We start from the raw sequence: 22,115 nt of genomic DNA, 5'->3' as shown, positions 1-22,115 counted from the left end.
TGGCACTATAGTTGAAGTGCGGGAGGTGACACATCCTCTGAAGAAACCTAGCAATGAATGTATAAAACGCAAATATTAGACGTCTAAATATGGAAGATAAATAATGAGAGATTGAATATATTTTTTGGAATATATGGAAGACAAATATTGGACGTTTATTTATAGTAGATAAATAATAGGAAATTAAGTGTATTTTTGGAAGGAGGAGCATGGCTCAACTTTGTATGGTAACTGTTTGATCAACTCGAATAGATGATGGTGATCGATTGGATCTGTCACAATTCGTGTATTTTATAGGAATATAGATATAGAAGTGTAGATATAGATTTATCAAAGCACACTTTTATTATTCATCTATTTACCAAAGAAAAAAATTCTTTGATTAATTTAATATGACAGGTAGGTGCACAATGTTCAGAAACCGTGCATATTCACGGAACACATTAGGTAGTCTGTCCTCTGGAAACCAAAAGTTAATTAATTGCTTTGCTCAATTAAAACGGCTAATAATACTGTTCGTATTATACACAGGCGTCGTCCCCCCTCATTACTTATCCGCCCTGCGGAAAATAATAAAAAGGCGCAGAGGAGGCCAGGAAGCGCAGCGGGAGCGCGAGACGGACGAACGCCACCGCCACTAACGGAGCAGCGCCAAAAACCCTAGCTCCCGCGCGCCACCGCCGCTCCCGGCGCCCAGATCCGGGGCTCCCCCGCGATGGCGGAGGCGGGGTCGTCATCGAGGCGGCGGCTGGAGGAGGAGGAGGCGGCCGCGGCGGCGATGGAGGCGGACGCGGACGCGGACGCGGGGCCCAGGGGGAGGGGGGAGCAAGAGGAGGATGAGGAGGGGACGGAGAGCAGCGACTACTCGTCGGAGGACGAGGGCACGGAGGACTACCGCCGCGGCGGGTACCACGCCGTCCGCGTTGGGGACTCCTTTAAGCAGGGCGCCTACGTCGTGCAGTCCAAGCTCGGATGGGGCCACTTCTCCACCGTCTGGCTTGCCTGGGACACCGCCCACTCCGTGCGTGCCTAACCACCTTGTCTCGAAATTTCTTCTTGTTGAATTCCAAGATTCACTGTGATGTGCAAGCGAGGTCGATCTGGATGCGGTTTATCCATTTTCTTGCGGCGGTTTGCCTGTGTCCACCAACTGTTCGCTCTTTTGCCGTAGAGGATAGTAGAATGGATAAATTCGTTGTTAATATATAGCAAGTACTGTTCTATTCGCGATTCCAGTTCTCCTAGAGAAATATTCGATTTTTTTAATCCCTGCTGTCTAGAGATTCAGGCTGCATTCGTATAATGTTTCTAAATTTCTTGGTTCTATGTGCAGAGATATGTGGCGCTGAAGGTGCAAAAGAGCGCACAGCACTACACAGAGGCAGCCATGGATGAGATCAAGATCTTGAAGCAGATTTCTGATGGTGACCCCGATGACTCCCGATGTGTCGTTAAGCTTCTTGACCACTTCAAGCATTCGGGCCCTAACGGGAGCCATGTGTGCATGGTGTTCGAGTTTCTTGGTGATAACTTGCTGACACTGATAAAGTGCATGAACTATCGTGGAATTCCACTTCCGATGGTCAAGGAGATATGCCACCATGTGCTCATTGGCCTTGACTACCTCCACCGCACTCTTTCTATTATTCACACTGACCTTAAACCTGAGAATATATTGCTCGTGTCCACCATTGACCCCTCAAAGGACCCCCGGAAGTCAGGTGTTCCCTTGGTTCTGCCTGCTGCAAAGACAGACGTGCCACCTCCGAAGCTGCCTGCACCGTCAGCAAATGGTGGCCTCACCAGGAACCAAAAGAAGAAGATCCGGAGGAAAGCCAAACGTGCAGCCGCTGCAACTTCAGAAGGCAGCGGTGCTGTTGCATCTGCTGACACAGATGGGTCAGACGACAGAGGAGATTTGGGTACAGCAAATGAGGGCAGTCCTGGCCAGGATGGAAGTAAGAAGCGGGCAACAGGAGATAGACGGGGTAGCAAAGGGGCTAAGAAGAAGATGGCAATGGAGGCTGACCTAAAGTGCAAGCTGGTGGACTTTGGAAATGCGTGTTGGACATACAAGCAGTTCACAAGCGATATTCAGACAAGGCAATACAGATGTCCCGAGGTTATACTTGGCTCCAAGTACTCTACATCTGCTGACCTGTGGTCCTTTGCGTGCATCTGCTTTGAGCTTGCCACAGGGGATGTGCTGTTTGATCCGCATAGTGGTGACAATTTTGACAGAGATGAGGTATATCTATTTGCTTTCATTGCCCTGATTTCAACTATTTAACATACTTTTCATGGAGTCACATCGAAACAAATTAATAATCACATGGTAACAAGTGTCCCCATTAGTGCTGTTCTAAGGAAGTGGTAGCTGTTCCAGTACACAAAGAAGGGATATTTGTGTAACCCGAGCTCTTTGATCAAGCTCTTAAATGGAAGGTGGTTGTCAATAAACACACTTCGATGCTGAGACTTGCACTGCATGTGATATAGTTAGCCCTCTAAAATTCTAATTATGTTGTTGTTTAGTTATGCAAAAATCTCATAACCAATCATTGAACTAGAAGTATTTAAGATCTGTTCTGAAGTACTATGATTTTGCTGTGGTTTCAGCTAGCTCTCTTTTGGTTTGGTAGGAACCTAAGCCTTATTCTTTCCGAATAATAAACAAAAAATGAGCCTGTAACGTCCTTTTCTCTTTAATAAAAATCTGAATCTGAAAAAGAAATGTCTTCTTGTGTTGTCTTTCACTCTGCAACCAACACATTCTATTTTAGTTTTTTTCCTGCATAGTAAATCCATGGTGTTTTCAATGTTGTCCTGTATTTGCCATGTTTATCTGGATACACCTAGACAATTCTCTTTCATGTACATATCCTTTTTCTTGGTTATATCTGTAACGACACAATTTTTTTGTCACTTTGCATCACCACCACTAATTCAATCTGTTGATTACCCAACACAAAGATCCACTCTCTTTGTTAGTTGGTCACAATAGGAGAATGAATTTAACTAGTTAGCAAAGATACAACTTTAGTGGGGGTATATAATCATTGTTTGCTTTTCCATACAATGTGTGCACAAATCTAAAATGTCAAGTAAAATAGAACAGAGGAGGTAACCTCTATTCGTTTATTCAAGAGTGACAAATTGTGATGTCTATGCAGTTTGTCAATATTGGGATGGCACACAACCACATAAGTTATTACCCACTCCTTTTACATAATATTCTACTACAGAGTACAATTTTGAACTGTTGATGTCTTCCTTCAGTTCTTTTTTGACCAGAACTACCTTCAGTGCTTACTACTTAGTCTTTGAATATAAGGCCGCTTATTCTAGCTCCCATTTCTGGAAGAAGTGAATACGAGGCTATATTGATGCACTGTTGTTTTTGGGTTGACCACTTTATAGTATTTTGGGTTTATCTGATTCGGAATTTCGGATACTACGATTTTAACCATGAATTAGTCAGACCTATCTATCACCTATTCATTACAAATGATGCATCTGCCATAGATACTTTTGAGAAGGTGGTAACTTCCATATCCAAATCGCTTTTGTGCAAGAAAAGCAAAGTTGATGTCTAAAAAACAGACTACAAAAGAAGAGTAAGAAAGCTAAGTTAGATACTAAGGTGATAGAGCTAGAAACTGTTGTTTTTCCTTCTCACAACTGCTGCCAACAGTGCCGTGTGTTATTGTTGCCTCTTGACTCTGTTATAGCTGCACCCTGACTTGGCTGAATGAGAATTTTGTTTGGCATCTCTTGTGTCCTGGTAACAAGAATTTTTATATGAATAACAAATCGTTTGACTTATATGTTGTATATGTTATTCCACATGTAGTGATACAAGATGAAAATTTGATTTGTTTGGGTTGAGCTAAAAGTTTGAACCCTTTATTATGTAGTTTATTCTAATCGATTGGCCTCTGCATATTTGTTTGGGCTGAATCACTCTACATTTATTAATAGTATTCTGTCCGGATGCCAAGCATGTGAGGTATTATGTGCAATAAAGATGTGAGAGTAATAAATATAATAATATTTAAGTTACTTTTTGCAGCCCTAGACTGCAGTATTTCATTTTTTTTATAGGAAATGATCTGACTTATTCCCTTCCCAAAGGACCTTTGTTCTGAGCAATTCTACTTAATGCAGGATCACCTTGCACTGATGATGGAGCTACTAGGAATGATGCCTCGAAAGGTAATGGAGGTTTCAACTCTCAATTCCCATAGCTTTTAAGCAAATATTGCTTGTGTTCATAATTTTGATATATCACAGCACAATGTTGTTTCCTAGATTGCCTTGGGTGGTCGGTATTCGCGCGAGTTCTTCAATCGGTATGGGGATTTGAGGCACATCCGGTGCCTGCGGTTCTGGCCTCTCAACAAGGTGCTTATGGAGAAGTATGAATTCACTGAAAGAAACGCAACCGACATGGCAGATTTTCTTGTTCCAATACTTGATTTTGTCCCTGAAAAGCGCCCTACGGCTGCTCAATTGCTTCAACATCCATGGCTTGATGCTGGCCCCCTTCGACAGCAACCTAAAACTCTGTCTAACTCGACACAGAATTCAGTTCATGGTGTTTCAGAGAAGCAAAGGAAAGAGAACGAAGAAAGGGATGCAATGGCTGTAGAGTTGGGGAACATTGCCATAGATGGCACTTTGTCATCCGAGTCTGCAAACTATCCTCAAGCAACTACAAACAAAGCAAATGCTGCACCTTCTAAGAAGTGAGATGCATTTAATTTCACAAGTTAAATTGTAAGACTTGTTTTCGGTTGAGATGTATTCCATGAGTGGGAAATGAGTGCTTCTTTAGGTTTGAAATATGTTAGGATAGCTACTCAGCGAAAAGAAGTGTAGGCCAAACATTTGTTGTACGAGGTTAGATTTGTTGGGGTTGCAGAGACCCTAACCTTTTTCCGGAGAACATATTCTTTTGTACAATTAGAATCCGCAAATTTTGTAAGCCATTTAGGACTGAACAACGGGGACCGAGATCATTTTTACCTTATTGTTCTCTGTGGTCTTGGAACCATCTGAAAACAGCCAGGAGACTTTGGTCGCGCCTGAGATATCTGAACTGTTTTAACCTGTTGAACTTTACAGAGTTGCATTTGGAATGAATCCCTGCATCCATTTGAAGGTGCGCGAGTTTCTGCACCCAGCACATACACAGTAATGTTATGAGTGGTTTTGGTCAGGTTTATTACATCATCGTCCTATGATTTTAGAGGATCGTTCCAACCTTGACTTTTTAGGCGAGAATGCATATATAATCACCTGATGCCAGGGAAGAACTCCACTGAAATCAGATGAGGGTTACAATCAGATGAAATAAATGAATTATCGGGTTAATGGCTACGATTCTGGAGCCATTATACATTGGATTAATATTTGACGGCGCCGTGGTACAGTACCAGGCAAGCGCGGCCATGTGCTCGCAGTGGTACTCGGCAAGCGCCAGCCCGAGCTCGCTGGGAGCCAGCCCTGTAGCTGTGTGAAGGCTCTGCCGGTCTGCCCGCCGCGAAGCTCGTCCATCTCGAACATTTCAAGGTCTCCTTCCCGGGGTATAGCCGATGGACACGAAGGACGGTTTCCGCCTCTTGCCAGTGGCCCGGTTGGGGGATTAGGATCATATGACTTCACCCTTTGAAGTCATCCAAACCAAAAAAAATATTGTATAATTAATCAAAAAAATATCACATAACAAATCAGAAAATATTAAACTAATTACGAAACTAAAAAACATTACATAACTAACTGAAAAATAGATTGGACGGAACCGTGACTTACGAGGTGAAGTCTGACTGTCTGAGGATCCTGATCCCCGGTGCGAGCAGAGCAATGCATTCGTGCTCCGCGACGGACCTGACCTGCGTGCAACGCAGGCAAAAATCACGCGTGACGGCGTGAGGCGGAACATCATTTGGGTGGGGGCTTGCTCTGCATGAACCCCTCAAAAAGGGTGTCAACCATCATAGGCCACACGACACCACCACCTCCGTCACAGAATCCGAGGGAGGGGGTAGTTGCCGGCGACAGGACGAGAGAGCGCGCGCGGCGATGGGGCGGCGGGGGCAGCAGCCTGACAGCGCGGAGCACGCGGGCAAGGACGTCGCCGGCGACCCTCCTGCCCCGCTGGTAAATCCGCCCTCTTTCTGCGCCACTTAGCCCCACCAATCGCGTCGTAGGATTCTTTTTCCGACCAAGCAATTGACAGCGGGTGGAGAGTTGACGCGCGCACGCGCGCGTGTTTCTGTACTTGTCGGCAGTTCTTGGAGGTGACGTGCAGGAGCTCCGGCAAGGTCCGGCGGTTCGCGGCGGGGACGACCGCCCGCTACGCGCTGCACGCCATCAACCGCAAGCTCGAGCCCGGGGCGCCGCCGGCGCTGCATGTCGAGGCCGTCAGTGACGGCGAGGAGCCCGTCAGCTTCGGCCCGAGCGCGCCCCTCGCCGGCTACGGCCGCGGCTGGAGGCTGCAGACCGTCACCGCGCCGGACGTGCCCGGGATCCATGAGACGCCACACCCTGACATGGTATGCTTCACCAATCACCACTGCATCCTTCTTCCTCGGATACAAAGTTCAGATTTTTCTCAAGAATCAAGAGCCGATGAGCATGGATAGATGGATTGATCCTTGCGCGGGTTGTTGCAGAAACGAGGTGACGCCCAGGCTGCCATGGATTCCCCCGCCTATGTCGGCAAGATCGTGCTCGCGTTCGTGTTCATATTTTTGCTCGGCGGGTTGTTCACGTACCTGCTCGAGAAGCTCCCCGACATGATCCAGGCTGTATCGACGCCTGAATCTTTGTAGAATCTGCTGACTGAAAATGCATCACACATGTATCAGTGATATTTTTTTTCCTTTGATAAAGTAGTGTGCGATCTTTGTACCGTACCCAGTTCCAACTTTTTTATTCAGGTCGACATCACGGTTTCATCATCTATGCTGGTTTAATGTCCTTGAGCATTTGGAACAACAGATTTGGAACAAGAACACCAGAAAATTGATTAAAAAAAAAACCATCACCAGAAAATTAACAGATTTGGAACAAGAACAACTCGTCTTGTCCACCACATGCGTTCTATTTTCTATTATTGATTGCAGAGTTCAATTTGATGTCTTCACGACCATATAGTACATTCATATGTCAACGGCGCAAGCCAACCAAGCTCAAGCTGTATGATAATGTTTTCTGCTAAAGGTCAACGCAGAGCCAGAACAGGTCTTCTTCAGAAATGATTCCACAAAATAAACCACAGACCAACGAAGAACGAAAAAAAATAAAAATAAACGAGGCCTATCGTAAGTACAAACAAAACAATGATGTGCGCAATGCCTACTTGTGTATAGTCCAGTGGCGGAAGAATGTAAAACAGTTATTGAGTTATCAACAAAGCTCTCTGTTTCTTGACAAAAGAATTGAGCCGAACAATAAAAAGGTCATTGAGACATATTTTGTTCATTTTTACACACAACATTTTACTGTTTTTCCCTTGCGGTAGTATACAGCATTACCGAGAAAGCAGGTGAAAACCTATAGCCTAACAAAATTCATTTGCTCCAATAAAGCAAAAAACTTTGCAGATGTTTGTAGTTTCTGTGTGATCCATATTTTCTTAGCATGAGCAGGACAGGACAGGACACCATGATGACTTGTGCAAGTCCCTCTTGGCTCTTGAAGGCCATAGGAATTCCCAGTGCAACAACGAGCCTCTATCACCAGTTCTGTAACTGTGAGGCCACACTTTTCACCACTGGGTGATAATCCGTGTGCAAATACCTCTTTGCATTCTCTGAACCAGGTTGCCCCAGCCATTCGTCGTATAATCTTTTCGTGATAGGGTTATCAAAGGGGTTGGATACTGATACCTGATACACAAGATTTATAATTAGTTCAAGTGCATATACTTGGCATAAAGAAACAATTCTTGCAGGACTCCTGCCAAATGACAGCTAGGAAAACACTCAGCAGTGATAATCTACAACAAACTGGAGTAGAAGGATAAAAAAACACGGAATAAATGGTCTATAAGCTCAGAAATTATTCAGCTCGTCAAAAACTACAAGAGATGGCATAGTAGCTGACAGTTCGAGGAAATGCTTTTTCCCTCTTTTAGAAGAGGCAAAAATAAAGTATGAGTGGCACATTGGGTAGCAACACTAAACAGAGAAGCAACCTAAAGCAAATAAAAGTACAATTTCTAAGCTACAAGTATTGAAGAGAATATAACAGAGTAACAAGTGGACAATCTATCCTAATACGAATGTAAAATTTCACATCTATTCTAGTATGAATGTAAATTTCAAGCGATAACTAGGGATATATCAACTCAAAAGTATATATGTATCCTACACGAATCTGGATGGGTTTAAGTAAGGTGAAGACAAAGACACCACATAGACAAGCAAGCGATGACTAGGGATATATCAACTCAAAGTTTAACATCTATTCTAGTGTCAATGCAACCTACATGAAATGTAGCATTTCAGCTAGGAGCTTACATCTTGGGTGTACACATTCTCCAGTAGCTGGATAAGTTCCTTGGCAGATTGGCCTTGTACAGGCTTTATTTGACCTCCTCCATTCAGACAACCTGCAGAGCGGTAATCAGTGCATCATAGAGTATATCTAGATCCTACGTTTAAGAGCTCATTTATTGAAACTTACAAGCAACAAGCAAAGACATGTCATAATGAAGTACCTGAAGGACACGCCATAACTTCAATAAAGTGGTATTCACATTTTCCCATCTTAATCTTTCTAACGATGTTCTGAAGGTTTCTGAATCCATAACAAAGTGCAAACTTCAAAACAGGTTTGCCCTCCACCTGCTAGAACAAGCACCGTTTGTTAACTGTTATATACACATCTATCCCAGGTTCACTCTAGTCAGGTAAAGGAGACAATGGCTTTCAGAAATCCATCATGGGAATGAGTTTACCTCCAGTGTAAGTTCACGCAAATCTGAATTTCGCAAGATCCTGAAATCAAGAGGACCCTCTATTTCACTCTTGTAGAGTACACGTGCTGCATGGCGAAAGACTGTTTCTGCGTAACCTCCAGAGCCTCCGGAAACACCATATAGATGGCCTTCCTCATCAACATTTGTTAGTCTGGGTTATATTGAAGCAAATTTATCAGAACAGAATAACAGATAAAGCACCTATCGTATATTTTGGTAACATACGGATAGTATATGATTATTCCATGGATTTCTTTTCTCAGTAAGTGGTTGAAATTAAGAGTGGTTAAATTCCTATGTAAAACTAGTAGCCAAACAAATTATGGCTGATTTTTAATGTTGCATTGCACTTGATTAGACATTTGATGTGTACAGGAACAGAATGAAACACCAAGCATATGAAGGACTTACAATCTGTCCAAGGAAGATTCCTCTAGTATCTTGAAATCGACAGATTTGGACTGCACAAACACGCAAGTCATACTGAGTGTCTCCATAGTTTTTCAATTCCATCTTGCAAGTGAGAATAAGAATTAAATTAACAACCTGTATCAAGTCCAACACTTCACCAGTTGTCAGTACCGAATCCACCTCTGGAACTTCTTTATTATCCACTGAGAATATGAAATCATCCCGGACAGCTTCTAGCTTCTTATCATAACAGGGCATAACAGTAACATGATAGACATCATATGGCCTACACACTCAAAATAAAGTTACAATTAAAAGTTGAAATACTAGAAAGCGACAGTATATAGAGACCAGTTATTGTTTTGAAATAAACTGATCTTCAGGAAATGGAGGACATTCAATTATAATTAGGTTCCGACCTAATACTCCCTCTGTTGGCCTCAAATAGAAGTTTCACAGCTATTGACACAGAGTGAAACAAGTTGTTGGCTAAGGTTAAGTGGGCTCAGGGGCTGGCTCTATGACTGACCTCGGGATGAAAGAGGTGGATTCACTCCAGTGCATAAGTCTCCTAATGAAGGTACCAATATGGTAACCTCCACTATTTTTTACGACACACTTCCTGCTGAAAAGTTTTTTCAATCCGAAAATGGAATAATTGGTGGGAAGCAAGCAGTCTTAACTTTGACCAACATTTCTTTGTGAAAATTTGATTAGAAAAAAATACATGTTTATATTTGACATAAAATATAATTCGATCGCTTATGGTTTTATAATTTCTGCAAGCATATGATAGTATTGCCAAAGTTGAATCGCAAACACCTCAGAAGCCAAAGGCAAGAATTCTTTGTGACTGCAGGTAAAAAGGATTTGAAGACAACACTTCAATATCCAGACTAGAGCTAAGGCAAAACACTCACTTGAGACCGAGTTTTTCAACCATATGGTGCTTAATGGCTGCGCCAATTGCCTGTTGAGGGCTCTTCACAGATGATATATAAGGTAGGATATATGAACCAAGAGTCTTTTCGGCATAGCATATCCAACCTGCAAGGGAAGAGGTTGTGATATTCACATATTTTGCAAACTGATCCTTGCAATTATTTCTAAAAGAAATGTTGAAAAAACGAATGGTAGCAAAACATCAGTATTATGCAACACTACAGCATTATTGATACCCAAACAACATGTAGAAGTATTTATATGTTATGTTCCCCAACAAACATTTTTACCTGGGCATGCAGATGACAGCATGGGAAGATTGGTTCCACCTTCTTTGCCACTAGATGATTGATTTTTCTGATAGCGTGAAACAAATTCATTGCATGCTTCAATTAGGGACAGATCTCGACTAGAGCTTGTGTCATAAATAGCCTTTACACCCATCGACTTGAACAAAGCAGTCAGTTTTCTGAGAACCTGAAGTAAAAGGAGTTACATTTTGCTTTAGTTATCGTAATTAAAATGCAGCCTTTTCATTCATCCCGAGTGGTAAGACTTGTGTGCAATAGTTTTGGACAAAATAACTTGTGGGAAATATTTGTTAGAACACATCTGCCAGGGTCATGCTACTGACAAGGGAATGTATATGGGAAGCCCATGTAGTTACCTGTGATTGAGTAAGACCGAAGAATGCAGCTAGTGATGCTCTTGACTGGGGAGACACAGATACAATAACAGCTTTATTGGAGTTTATGCGAGTAATGAAGTCACTCAAGTTTTGCTTCTCGAGCATAACAGTCTCTGCTGATGTTATACAGCCACTAAGAAAAAAATTACAGGAAGCATTATTTGGACTTGAGCAGGTTCCTTATTTTAGGATTGAGTTGAAGAGTAAAAAAAATGGTAAAAACCTGCATGCCAGACAGTCTTTTAGTGAAATCTTGACTGCTTCCTCTGCAGGTTTTGTGCTCACTGCATTTTCCTTTTGTTTGATCTGCAAAACAATAGTGTCAGGAATATGGGGAATGGTTTGCAGAAGGGCGCTAGATGAGGATTAGAAGCAGTACTTAAGAATTGACTTATGAAGTTCCGGTGGTGTTGATGTGAAGCTAATTTATTATTACAAATGTACACAGAGATGTACTTAGCACTTAAAGTCGTAGGTTATGGAAGAAAGCGGAAGTATTTCTTCAGTTGAGAGACTAAACACTGGTATATAATTTTCACAAACTAATCTGAGAAAAAGTAAAATAAAGATGAAAATTGCTTAGAACCACGACTTAATCAACTGAGACCATCTCGCCAATGTCATGCATCATACAGATTACAGACGGTCCTTTTATGCCTAGATGCCAACTATGGAGATGCTGTGCTACCAGAGTCTATTTTGCAACAAGCAGGGATAAGTATGGCGCACATGATTTCTTGAGCATGGTATAAATTTGCCTTGCTTTCTTGTTTGCAACTAATAGCAGACATTGAGCTTTCAGCTTGGTTGGTTGTACACGAGTTTTGGGACAAAAAGAAAAGGCATTAGGGTGGTCCTTCAGTGACTTTAGGATCAAAGTATTTGGTGTTCTCATTGTATCGAGAAGACTATCCTGGTATAATTTGCATGAGTACTTCTGATCATCTGAAGATGCTATGTTCACTCATTACATACCGTAATTTGATTCCTCTCCACTGAAACAACAGGTCAGACAGCGTTGGGAAAGAATAACCTGATGCTACAATTATCACTCTAAAATCAAATTTTAAAAAGAAAATCACATTGACTAGGAGATCAATCCTCTTAAAAAAATTCCTCCTACGTTATAACCATGCCCGCAGAGCACGCCGTACTGCTAGACACCACTACAGAATACAGTTCGGGAGATTGATGGCACACATCACCCTCTCAGAGTTTAAAACAAGTATGCAGTGTGAACTCCAACTGCACTCAGCGGACGGATGGCTCGCCCTAAGCCTAGGGTAAGAAACGAAACCTGGCAGGGCAGCGGTGCGCAGTGCCAGTACCTGGAGGCGGCGGGAGGAGGAGGTGTTCTTGTTGAGGGATATGATGCAGTCCTGCGAGGGGGCGATGAAGTCGTTGAGATCCGACGCCTGCAGCGCCGGCGAGAACCTGCTCGACGACATCACCGACCGCCCCCCCCCCCACCCACCCACCCAATCAACCCCCGGAGCGTTCGGGGTGCTTTTCTCCGCCTCCTGAAAGAGAGAAATCAATCCGTGCGGCGTAGCTTGGGGACGACGGCCTCGCCGTGTAGCTCGGCGACGTGGCAGCCGCGGCGGCGGCGGTTGCCTCGCTGAAAAAAACTCGGGGAGCGGGGGCGACGCGTCGCGGAGGTGCGGTATCCGGCGGTCGGAAGCGAGGCAGGTGACTGCCGGCGTGGCGGCGACGAGTGGCGGTGGATTGGTTTCGGGCGGCGGGACGGTTGGGTTCGAGGCGAGAGGGCTTCGTGTTGTTTTGGGCTTCTCCTCTGGTTAAAACACACAGAAAAATGGGCAAGGGCCAAGGGGCAACGTCGGTTCAGGGAAAAAAAAAACCCAGAAACGCTGAAAATGGGAGTGAACAAGAGAAACTGACACTTGTAGAAAAGAAAAGATCAAGTTTGGAAAGTAGAAATTTCACGAGAAAGAGTACAGGTTTTGCAGAAGCCCGATCAGATTCCTACATTTAAATAGGGATTAAAATTTCACCGAAATTTCATCAAAATTTCATAAATTTCGGAAATTTTTTTAGAACATAATATCTAACTTTGGAATTTTCTTTCAGTAGCATGTGTAACCTACAGAGAAGAGTACGAAAAATAATTAAAATTTTGGTAAAATTTGATGAATTTCAGTCTTTTTAACGTGTGAACGGAAAAAATTGTAAAACAAAATTTAAATCCCTGTAATTTAAACATGGCCTAAAACGCAAGTGGCATGTGCCGATTTATAAGGCTGGGAGCATGTTTCTTCTCCCTGGCTGATGATGCCTCTTCGTTCAATGGGGCAGCCTGGCCAGTGCTCTTCTCGCCTTTTGCAAGTAGCCTCTTGGATTCTACAAGGACTAGGTGGTTTAAGATAAAATAAAGAGTGGATTGACGAGATGGATTACGATTCCTCCTTGCTATTCCCTGCGAATTGGAGGGGAGGAAAAAAGGAACATTGCGAGTAGAATACTGAACCACCAGCCAACAACTTCATTATGATATTCCCTGCAAATTGGAGGGGAGAAAGCGACCTATGCGAGCCTCAGCTCGAAGCTGACAGCGAAAAATGGATCGTCCTTTTGTTTTTGTGCAGTATGGTGTGACGCTGCCGCCACGAATGACGCGTCTCGACGCGCGGTAGCGGAGCGATCAGCCGACGGCGCGGAGCGCGGAGGCGGAGGCCGGCGCCGAGCAGGGACGGCGCGCTCGCGGGTTGGGTCACGGACCGCGCGTTCTGGGTGGGCTTGCGGTTGCGCGCGGAAGCTGTTTCGGCTTCGGCCCACTCCTGACCCGTCAAACGTGGACGAGCCCATTATTTGGCACAGAAATCGGTCACCTGTGACTTCACCAGCGCACGTGCGGAAATGAACTATGTGTGGGCGTACGGGCTTGGGTGAGCCAGCTGTTGGCTTCCATCCAAACATTGCGTGAGGACGAGGTCAACACCATTTTTTTTTTGCGAGCGTCAGCTTCAATTTAAACAGCTTATCGGGTCATTAAAAAAAAATATACAGATGTTACATATCGTTCTTTTACAATATTATCTAGATAACTGTCATCTGATCTCAATATGAATCTATTTAAATAGAAAATTATAGAATAACACATAATTCATAGTTTCATCTGCAAAACAAGCCGATCAAATTATGGAATAACACATAATTCACGGATTTCATCTGCAAAACAAGCCGAGCAGAGCCGACACAAAATCGATGCGCTTCACAGTAAACCTCAAAGCCTCGTAACATTTCTTCTTATTCGGATCATCAGACCGGCACAACAAGTTTACGTGTCCCGCAAGTGGTACCGAGCAAAATCCAACCAAGCGTATGGTGCACTCCTGCAATGACCATCGGCTCGTTACAAAAGCAGTTGAACTTGAACCTGAGACACTTGTATGTTCCGCAACAAACTAGCGACTGCGCATGTGTTACATACGTGAAATCAATTTAATATATAGCAATCTAAAAAAGTATGAAAGAAAAATAATAAAAAATTAAACGTATTTTTAAATGGAAGATTAAATATATTTTTAGAAGAAGAAATATAATTCAACTTTGCACGGTAACTGTTTGATTAACCATCCGGATTTACCACAAATGGTGAATTATACAGAAGTATAGATGATGGCGCCACAACTAAACTATCAAGGATTTGTGTAACCTATCATCAACTTCAAATAACCTATCATCAACTTCAAATCCTTACCGGGAAAAAACATCATTTTCTCGAATTATTCTTCGATCGCCTCCTCGGTCTAGTGAGCAGCTTCAGCATGTTATCAGTCAGGTCCAGCGGCGAATCATCGTCGCCCTCATCCTGCGGCTTCACGCCAGACGTCTGCGTCAGCCACCCAAGCGCCTCGATCGCCGCGTCCCGCTCCGCGAGCTGCTTGTTCTGCTTCGGCTTCCCCACGAACTGCATCCCCTTGAACTCCACCATGGCCCTGAACTCGTTGGTCTTGAGGTGCTTCGTCTTGTACTTGGGTGGGGTGTGCCCGGCGCGCATCAGCAGCGTCTGTAGCAGGCTCTTCGGGTTCATACCGTCCTTTATGATGTTGCTCTTGCCGTCGCCCTCGTTGCTCCGGAGCCTGGCCCTGCTTGTCTCGCGGCCGAACACGAACTTTCCTTCGCATAGGTCGCCGGCGGCGAGCTCTTGTGCGGCGAATAGGATGTACTTGCCTTCCTTGTGGATGTCAAAGTTTGGGTCTTCAAGCTGGAGTTGAAACCCTTATCAGATCACAAACACAGTACATATACAGTTGGACAAGGTTGACTGAAAATAAGCACAGAACAGTGCTCAAATACTTTCTATTTTGGTTTACTGGCAAGTTTTCTACTTATGATCTGTTAACCCAACAATGGAAATGTCTAATGAATATCTCCAGAATTCCTTTGAAGTGTGAACCTAATTGACTGCATGACTTACCTTCTGTTGTATAAGTTTATCAAGTTCTTCTTTAAGTTGCAAGTAGCATTCAGACAGGCTGGGATCCATAAAGAAATCAATGTAGCCATCGAGCATCTTCAAGTGCCCAGCCTATAACATACGAGTTAGAAGGCATACAGAATAGTAACAGAAACACCAAATAAACGATTGATTAAAAAAAGACAGTATACCATGCTTCCTTTTGTGACAGCACCACCAAATAAGATCAGTATGGAGTCTGATACTCCAGTTGAATCACGGATGAAGACAGCATTCACCTTCACTTTCTCACCAAAGACCAGCCATGGATATGGAATTGTCTGGTACTTTGCATTCACTGAATTCTGAATTAAGAATAATGTCAGAAATTCAGACTCAGAAATCAGTACTGGTGAATCTCTAAGTGTCTAAGCATGGCACCGCGGGCCCCCTTGAAAGGTTCCATAGAATAAGATAACAGGGGTTATTTCATAATTAGCCATTAAACAGGGCATTGCAGATGAGCATTTCAGGACATTCTGGTTTGCACTTACAGCATAAAGAAGAACTTGGCCATCATCCATGGTCTTAAAGGACATGGAGTTTTCTCGATGCTGCGAAGGCAAGATAAAAAAATGAATTGAACTGCCAAGTCTGGTCTCTAATAAAATAGAAATCTACAGGGTAATTGTCAATTGCTGTTTACCACAACAGATGTTATCCCAGGAAAAAGCCCAGAACATATGATACCACGGGCCAATGATTGATTATGGCTCAAACTATTATTTGTATTTGCATCAGAGTCTATCAAACCAGCATCCTTTAAAATATAGCTGAATTGCTTCCGAAGAGAGTGGATGGCTTGTAGTGTTTGAGCAGAAAGGAAATTTCTCCAACAGTATTCATAACCAGACCCTTCTCTCTCTGCATCCTTCCATCCTTCATAAGCCCGAACAAGGGCCATATGATCGCTATAATCCTTTGCTGAGAATCTTGATTTCGCGGATCCTGCCAACTAATATATAAAGTACAAATATCAAATGAAGCCATCTTATCTGCATGAAATAAGCTTCTTACTCAACAGAAAAAATTCATGAACTACCACATGCATTTATCAGTATTAAACTATCCCTACTTTTCTCATAAAGTTTTATTTTTGAAGAAAGAATAGATTCACAACCAAAATCAGTCACTAATATATAGTCCAATAGTGGAAATTAAAGGCTTACATCCTTCTTATCCTGTGGCAACAGGAAAGGATCCCGAACACTCAGTCCAGCGACCACAGTAAGTACAGGATCTATGCAGCGAAAAACTGCACCCATTATAAGCATCTTTCCTAATTTCGGATCAACTGGAAGCATGGAAAGGTATCGTCCTGCAAAGTTGAATTGAGGAAATACTTAATAATTTCAGTGCTAAAATGTTTCTGTTGTGTTAGTAGGGAAACAACATACAAGACATACCGAGATCAGTAAGACTCTCATTTCCGTCTAATGCCCCAATCATCTTCAGGAATTCCACAGCATTTTGGACCTGCGTATGTATCAAGTGGGTCAGCCACATCAAAAGTGGAAAGGATTGAAATTTCGAAAAAGGAAAAAAGGATCCATTACTATGTATTGTATTGAAATTTTGAAAAAGAAAAAAACCATGAACTACCACTAGCGGTATTACACAACAATCATCCTATGGTGTGTACATGCCCAAAAAAAGTATTGAAATGTCAAGGTACGATTTAAACACATACCGCTAGTGGTTTTGGAGGCTGTAGGGCAGCTGATAGGAACTCCCCAATGCTACCAACTTGCAAACTTTTTATCTGCAAACATAGTGAATTTAAAGGAGTTCTAAGAAGCTCTGGAAGCTGGTACTCCGCAAATGCATCATACACACATCTAGGGTAGAGATGATAGCATTCTCCAGGTTGCACACGACCAGCTCTGCCCCTCCTCTGCATTAAGATAATGGGGGAAACTATGAGACTCATAGCAAAGAAGGACGGTTGGTAAACATGAGCGAATAAAGAGGTTATGCTCAAATTTGATTTGTTGTTAGATTTTTTCTCAATTGTTACTTTGTTAGTCCTTTTAATTGTAACCAGTGACAAATTTATGTTGGCTACTGAAGCCAAACAAAAGGTGACCTTTGGCTTAAGACAGGTTTGTCAGGAAAATAAAGCAGTGAGGTGCTTGCGAACAAAAATAATCCCAGATAATCCCAGATATCAGAGCCGAATCAATAGGTCTGGTTTCGATGTTAACCAATGGGGCAAAGTCTTAAGTTCTTAATTGAACACAAGCCTCAAATTTAATACAGGCCCTCATATAGGAAAATAATACAAAAGCGGTAAGAAGCTGATAAAGCAATGGCAGAAGTAATAATATAACGTTATAGGACTCAACATCATGACAAGAGTTCACTAATACTATATACAGATGTAAGCAGAGATTTAGTCAAAGAAAAGAGTAGTTGATGAGAATGAGCCCAAATACATATGCCATTTTACCAAAGATTTGATTACGAAAAGATCTAGTGATGAAAGATGAGACAAAGAAAATTGAAGCCAAGCATTTACCTGACGGGATGAAGCTTTTGAAATCCATGAGGGGAGTAAGCAGGGAGTATTGTTTAGAGCATCATATGTGGTTTCCTTTGCTTTCCCACAATCCACGACAAAAACGACATCATTGATTGTAATACTTGCTTCTGCCATGTTTGTGGCAAGGACTACTTTCCGAACATTAGGAGGTGGATTCTCAAAAATTAGTCTCTGACAAACAAGACACAAACGGCATGCTTACGAATATGAGGACCAAACAACTAATAAACAAGATGAATCTGTTGTGTATAAGATGCATTTAGGCAATACATCCAATATAAGATTTAGTGACACAACTGCATCGTATAAACAACCTCAGTATGACATGCCAAATTAGAGCAATTACCTGCTCAGAAGTAGCCATGGAACCATGGCATGCAAGCAGTAAAACCCTATTCGGATCACCTAGCAATGGATGTGCTTTTAATTGATCCCTCAAGCAACTAATATCATCCCATCCAGTCATGAAAACTAAAACAGCACCAGGTCGCTCTTTGCGACATATGTGGCACAGAACAGCCTCTATGAGGTTAAACCCTATGCAATCAGGATTCCAATTTGCCAGAGAATCGCGTGTCCTGGAACCATATGTCTCGAAGCTTGAATTTTTAAGGGCATCCTGCATTATACATTATCAGTATCTGAAGAATGTTGAGCAAGAATTACACTAGTTGACCTCTGTATAGAAAAAGTACCTCGACAAGTGTGGTGATTTGATTTTTCCTTTTCCTGGGCAACAGCTGCCTCTGCGTTTTCCAGACTTTATCTTGGCCATAATCATCAAGTTGATTGCTTGAGGTCAACTTGTATCCTGACCTCTCTAATATATCTTCCAGAAAGTGTGCCCTCACTGGATGTGTGAATCCCTGAATTAACATTCAAGAGAACAAGATGATTGTAAGATCAGTGCAGCTGTATCAGAATTATGGAAGGTGGAAGGAGAACAATTAGACAAGATGTGAGACGATTCCGGTATGAAAACACAGTACTCACAGGAATGTGGATAGTTGGCGCTCCTCCAAAATAACTTGAGAACAGTTCCGCATTTAGAGTAGCACTCATCAATATCAACCTCAAATCACGGCGCCGTGATAATAGGTCTTTTAGTACAATCAATAGGAAATCTACAGAACCAATACAATAACATAACTGTGGTCATGAACTGAATAAAGATAGAACCTTGGTAAGGGAAACAGAAGCGATGCCAATGTGAGATCTAACCTTCATTCATGCCTCTTTCATGTATTTCATCAACAAATACATGAGTCACACCATTCAAGTTTCGGTCACTCAGCAATCGTCTTAGTAAAATGCCACTGGTGCAGAAAAGCAAATGTGTGTCTTTTCCTTTTATTCCCTCCAATCTAACTTTATAGCCAACCTATTAAAAAAGCTAGTATTGTATGCAAATACAATGGAGAGAATCTAGCAAGGACTATTGTCCTTATTCCTTACAAATATTTTAGACGAGCTACAGTAACATAGGTTGGCAAAAGAAATTTATAACTTACCGATTCACCAAGGTTCTCTCCTCTCTCGGTGGATACTCTTTCCGCAACTGCCATTGCAGATATTCTTCGTGGCTGTGTACAAATTATGTTACAAAAGGCCCCTCTTCCTGACTCTATCTCTGACTCTAATACAAATTGAGGCAGCTGTGTCGTTTTACCACACCCGGTCTCCCCAGAAATTACTATGACCTGGCATTGCACAAAAGTATCAGACAAATAATAAACAAAGGAATTGCTAAACATGTTTCCAAAGGGTTCATATGGCTCAGATGTCTCTTCAGGCATTTTATAAACATGGATACCTGATTGCGGGCAATGGCTGCAAGAAGCCTTTCTTTTTCCTTGTATGCTGGAAGTGATTTCCGGAATTCTAGCATCTTAACACCTTCAGGTGATTCCTGTTTTACAAGCACACCATGAAATTGTTGCAAAACAACAAGGGTGGAGCTATAAAATTTTATCTAATGATTAAATGCTGCAGAAGGCTTTTGTATATTCTCCGTCTTCTTTCTCAAACATGAATAGAAAATCATGAAGCGTATGAGGTGTGTCATACCTGCCAACTCCTCTGAAAATTGCGCATCCGAATGCTCTTCCTCTGAAGTATCTTCTCCATGACTGACCGATCAAGCAGAGAATCATGCTGCTCATTCAGGTTCACATTATCAGCTTTCTCAGCCATCTCAGAGCCACTTTCCATCTTGCCACCGCTTTTATCCAGTGGCAAGAGTGCACGGTCTAGATGCTCCTGCACAAGTCCTTCAACCCTCCTCTGCAAGCTCAGCGGGATCACCACCTGTTTATTTCCACATATAGTAAATCATACAGACCCCTAAAACACCATTGATTTGCAATGCAAGAAAGATATCTAATCTTGCCATTGAATTGCATGGATAGATGGACTCACCTCTCTTTGCGGCCGCTTGTCGTCCAGGTCTGGCCTGTAGTTTGGCAGCGGGACCTTGCTTGCGACAACGACTTTCCCATACATCTCACTGGCATTCCACGCCCCCACAAAACAGCATACACAACATAAAGATTCAGTTTTTTCCCCTGACAAGTGCATGGAGAATTGAAAGCCAGAAGATGAGATCACAGCACAAAACCTGTAGAGCCCCATCCTCTTGGCGAGGTTGGCAATCTGGTCGTAATCCCGGCGGTCCCTCCGGTCCCTGGAGATGATCTCCTGCTCCTCCTCGTTGCGCTGCAGCATGCTCAGCTTCCACCTCCACTCGTCGATGTTCGCCACCGACGACGACGGCTGCACCCGGCGATTAGCGTTAGTCGTGAGGCACCGACCGAACACACAAAAAAAAAAGAGGAAAGAATTTCGCTGCAAGTCGCACAGAGGTATCATCTGTGCGCCTGCGCGGTGGAGGTGGCACGAACCCTGAGGTCCTCGTACTCGTGGTCGTACTCGTCATCGGAGAACTGCTCGACGGCGCGGCCCCCACCGGGGAAGCTGCAGAAGGGACGGCGGGAGAAGTCATTGAGGCGGCGCGGGAGGAGGAGGAGAGCCGCGGGAGGGATCGGCGGCCGGCTGGGCCGGTTGGGGATTGGGACGAAGAGGATGCCCAGTCCGCGGCGCAGGCCGCGGCGCATGCTAACGTGGGCTTGCTAGCTCTACTGCGGCGGCGGCGGTGGCGGCATGGCAGGAGAACGAGCTCAGGGAGGCGACGCCGGCGCTGAGGAAGGAGGGGAGAGTACGCGGCGGTGGGCTCGTCTGCTAGGCTTGAGGTTTGGGCTGAAAGATTTGTTCGACCTTGTCTGCGTTGGCTTTGCTTATTGGGCTTCGTCAGTTGGGGCCTTCGGGTCTTCTAAATGGGCCCATTATGAATTGAATCTAAATCTATATTCTTATAAAATGCAAGAGTTACAACAGATTCGATTGATCTTCACTGTCTATTCAAGTTAATTAAACGGTCATCGTTCAAAGTTAAACTCTATTTCTCTTTCTAAAAATATATTTAATCTCTCATTATTTGGCTTACATACTTTTTTTTATAACGGAATAACATTATCACAGTCTCTGCACTAATTGATGCATGTAGCCGTCCATTATTATAATATCTGAATTATTAGCAAGCACACCAACAAGTTACAACCAATCTAAAAAAATGTAAGCCATTGAACAAAACTTATGATGTACAAATTCTATTGCTAAACTTTCGCACATGCTTGGCAAAGATCTCCATGATCGACAAGCAACCATTGTATGGTGACGTTCGTTCTCCTTTTGCAATCCTGTCTAGAAGCATATCCAATGGGTGCCCTGAAAACTACCAGGAGAGTGAACTATAGATTTATCGAAAACCATATCATTGCGACTTAACCAGATCGCTCAACACATAGCACTTGCTCCAACGAGGATCTGTTTCTTAAGTTTTACATCTATCCCATTTAGCCATGAACCCAACATGTTAGCGATACTAGGTGGAAGATGAAGACCAATAGAAACTTGAACCACTCGCCAAATAAATCTTGCAAAAGGACAGTCCAAAAAGAGATGCATTGTTTCAGTAGAATTAAAAAACAACATTTAAGTCCACATTTCC

General features: G+C 43.1%; 4 protein-coding genes across 7 annotated transcripts; 2 read left to right on the top strand and 2 right to left on the bottom strand.

Moving 5' to 3' along the window:
• Positions 1 to 554: 554 nt before the first annotated feature.
• On the top strand, positions 555 to 5,119 carry LOC133915450 (uncharacterized). Its single transcript, XM_062358607.1, has 4 exons — positions 555 to 1,021; positions 1,334 to 2,248; positions 4,168 to 4,215; positions 4,312 to 5,119. The coding sequence occupies exons 1-4, from the start codon at positions 716 to 718 to the stop codon at positions 4,750 to 4,752; spliced, it is 1,710 nt and encodes a 569-aa protein (XP_062214591.1). The 5' UTR covers positions 555 to 715; the 3' UTR covers positions 4,753 to 5,119.
• Positions 5,120 to 5,880: 761 nt separating this feature from the next.
• Positions 5,881 to 6,965, top strand: LOC133915452 (uncharacterized). Its single transcript, XM_062358610.1, has 3 exons — positions 5,881 to 6,162; positions 6,294 to 6,557; positions 6,678 to 6,965. The coding sequence occupies exons 1-3, from the start codon at positions 6,085 to 6,087 to the stop codon at positions 6,834 to 6,836; spliced, it is 501 nt and encodes a 166-aa protein (XP_062214594.1). The 5' UTR covers positions 5,881 to 6,084; the 3' UTR covers positions 6,837 to 6,965.
• A 423-nt stretch (positions 6,966 to 7,388) lies between these two features.
• LOC133915451 (protein NAR1-like) lies at positions 7,389 to 12,866 on the bottom strand. Of its 2 annotated transcripts, none has more exons than XM_062358608.1 (11): positions 12,359 to 12,866; positions 11,254 to 11,336; positions 11,010 to 11,163; positions 10,633 to 10,819; positions 10,321 to 10,447; positions 9,536 to 9,686; positions 9,401 to 9,450; positions 8,969 to 9,140; positions 8,729 to 8,858; positions 8,529 to 8,620; positions 7,389 to 7,895 (listed from the first exon to the last, which is right to left on the bottom strand). In XM_062358608.1, exons 1-11 carry the CDS (start codon positions 12,476 to 12,478, stop codon positions 7,743 to 7,745), a joined length of 1,419 nt encoding a protein of 472 aa, XP_062214592.1. In that variant the 5' UTR covers positions 12,479 to 12,866; the 3' UTR covers positions 7,389 to 7,742. The 2 variants fall into 2 exon arrangements, with proteins under 2 accessions (XP_062214592.1, XP_062214593.1); XM_062358609.1 differs by having other exon boundaries at positions 8,729 to 8,855; positions 12,359 to 12,865.
• Positions 12,867 to 14,148: 1,282 nt separating this feature from the next.
• On the bottom strand, positions 14,149 to 21,312 carry LOC133915449 (DExH-box ATP-dependent RNA helicase DExH3). 3 transcript variants are annotated; one of them, XM_062358604.1, is made up of 20 exons: positions 20,950 to 21,312; positions 20,667 to 20,821; positions 20,468 to 20,555; positions 20,117 to 20,356; positions 19,863 to 19,958; positions 19,561 to 19,749; positions 19,271 to 19,430; positions 19,043 to 19,173; positions 18,745 to 18,915; positions 18,396 to 18,668; positions 18,026 to 18,220; positions 17,198 to 17,401; positions 16,914 to 16,983; positions 16,677 to 16,825; positions 16,154 to 16,462; positions 16,002 to 16,061; positions 15,660 to 15,812; positions 15,469 to 15,579; positions 14,749 to 15,255; positions 14,149 to 14,380 (listed from the first exon to the last, which is right to left on the bottom strand). In XM_062358604.1, exons 1-19 carry the CDS (start codon positions 21,160 to 21,162, stop codon positions 14,761 to 14,763), a joined length of 3,462 nt encoding a protein of 1,153 aa, XP_062214588.1. In that variant the 5' UTR covers positions 21,163 to 21,312; the 3' UTR covers positions 14,149 to 14,380; positions 14,749 to 14,760. The 3 variants fall into 3 exon arrangements, with proteins under 3 accessions (XP_062214588.1, XP_062214589.1, XP_062214587.1); XM_062358605.1 differs by having other exon boundaries at positions 14,332 to 14,459; XM_062358603.1 differs by lacking the exon at positions 14,149 to 14,380 and having other exon boundaries at positions 14,556 to 15,255.
• Positions 21,313 to 22,115: the final 803 nt, after the last annotated feature.

The sequence above is a fragment of the Phragmites australis genome, chromosome 4 (genome assembly GCF_958298935.1).
Source record: "Phragmites australis chromosome 4, lpPhrAust1.1, whole genome shotgun sequence".
Classification (NCBI taxonomy): Eukaryota; Viridiplantae; Streptophyta; class Magnoliopsida; order Poales; family Poaceae; genus Phragmites; species Phragmites australis.
The sequence above is the reverse complement of the archived record's forward strand: the minus strand, read 5'-3'. Positions and strand labels throughout refer to the sequence as shown.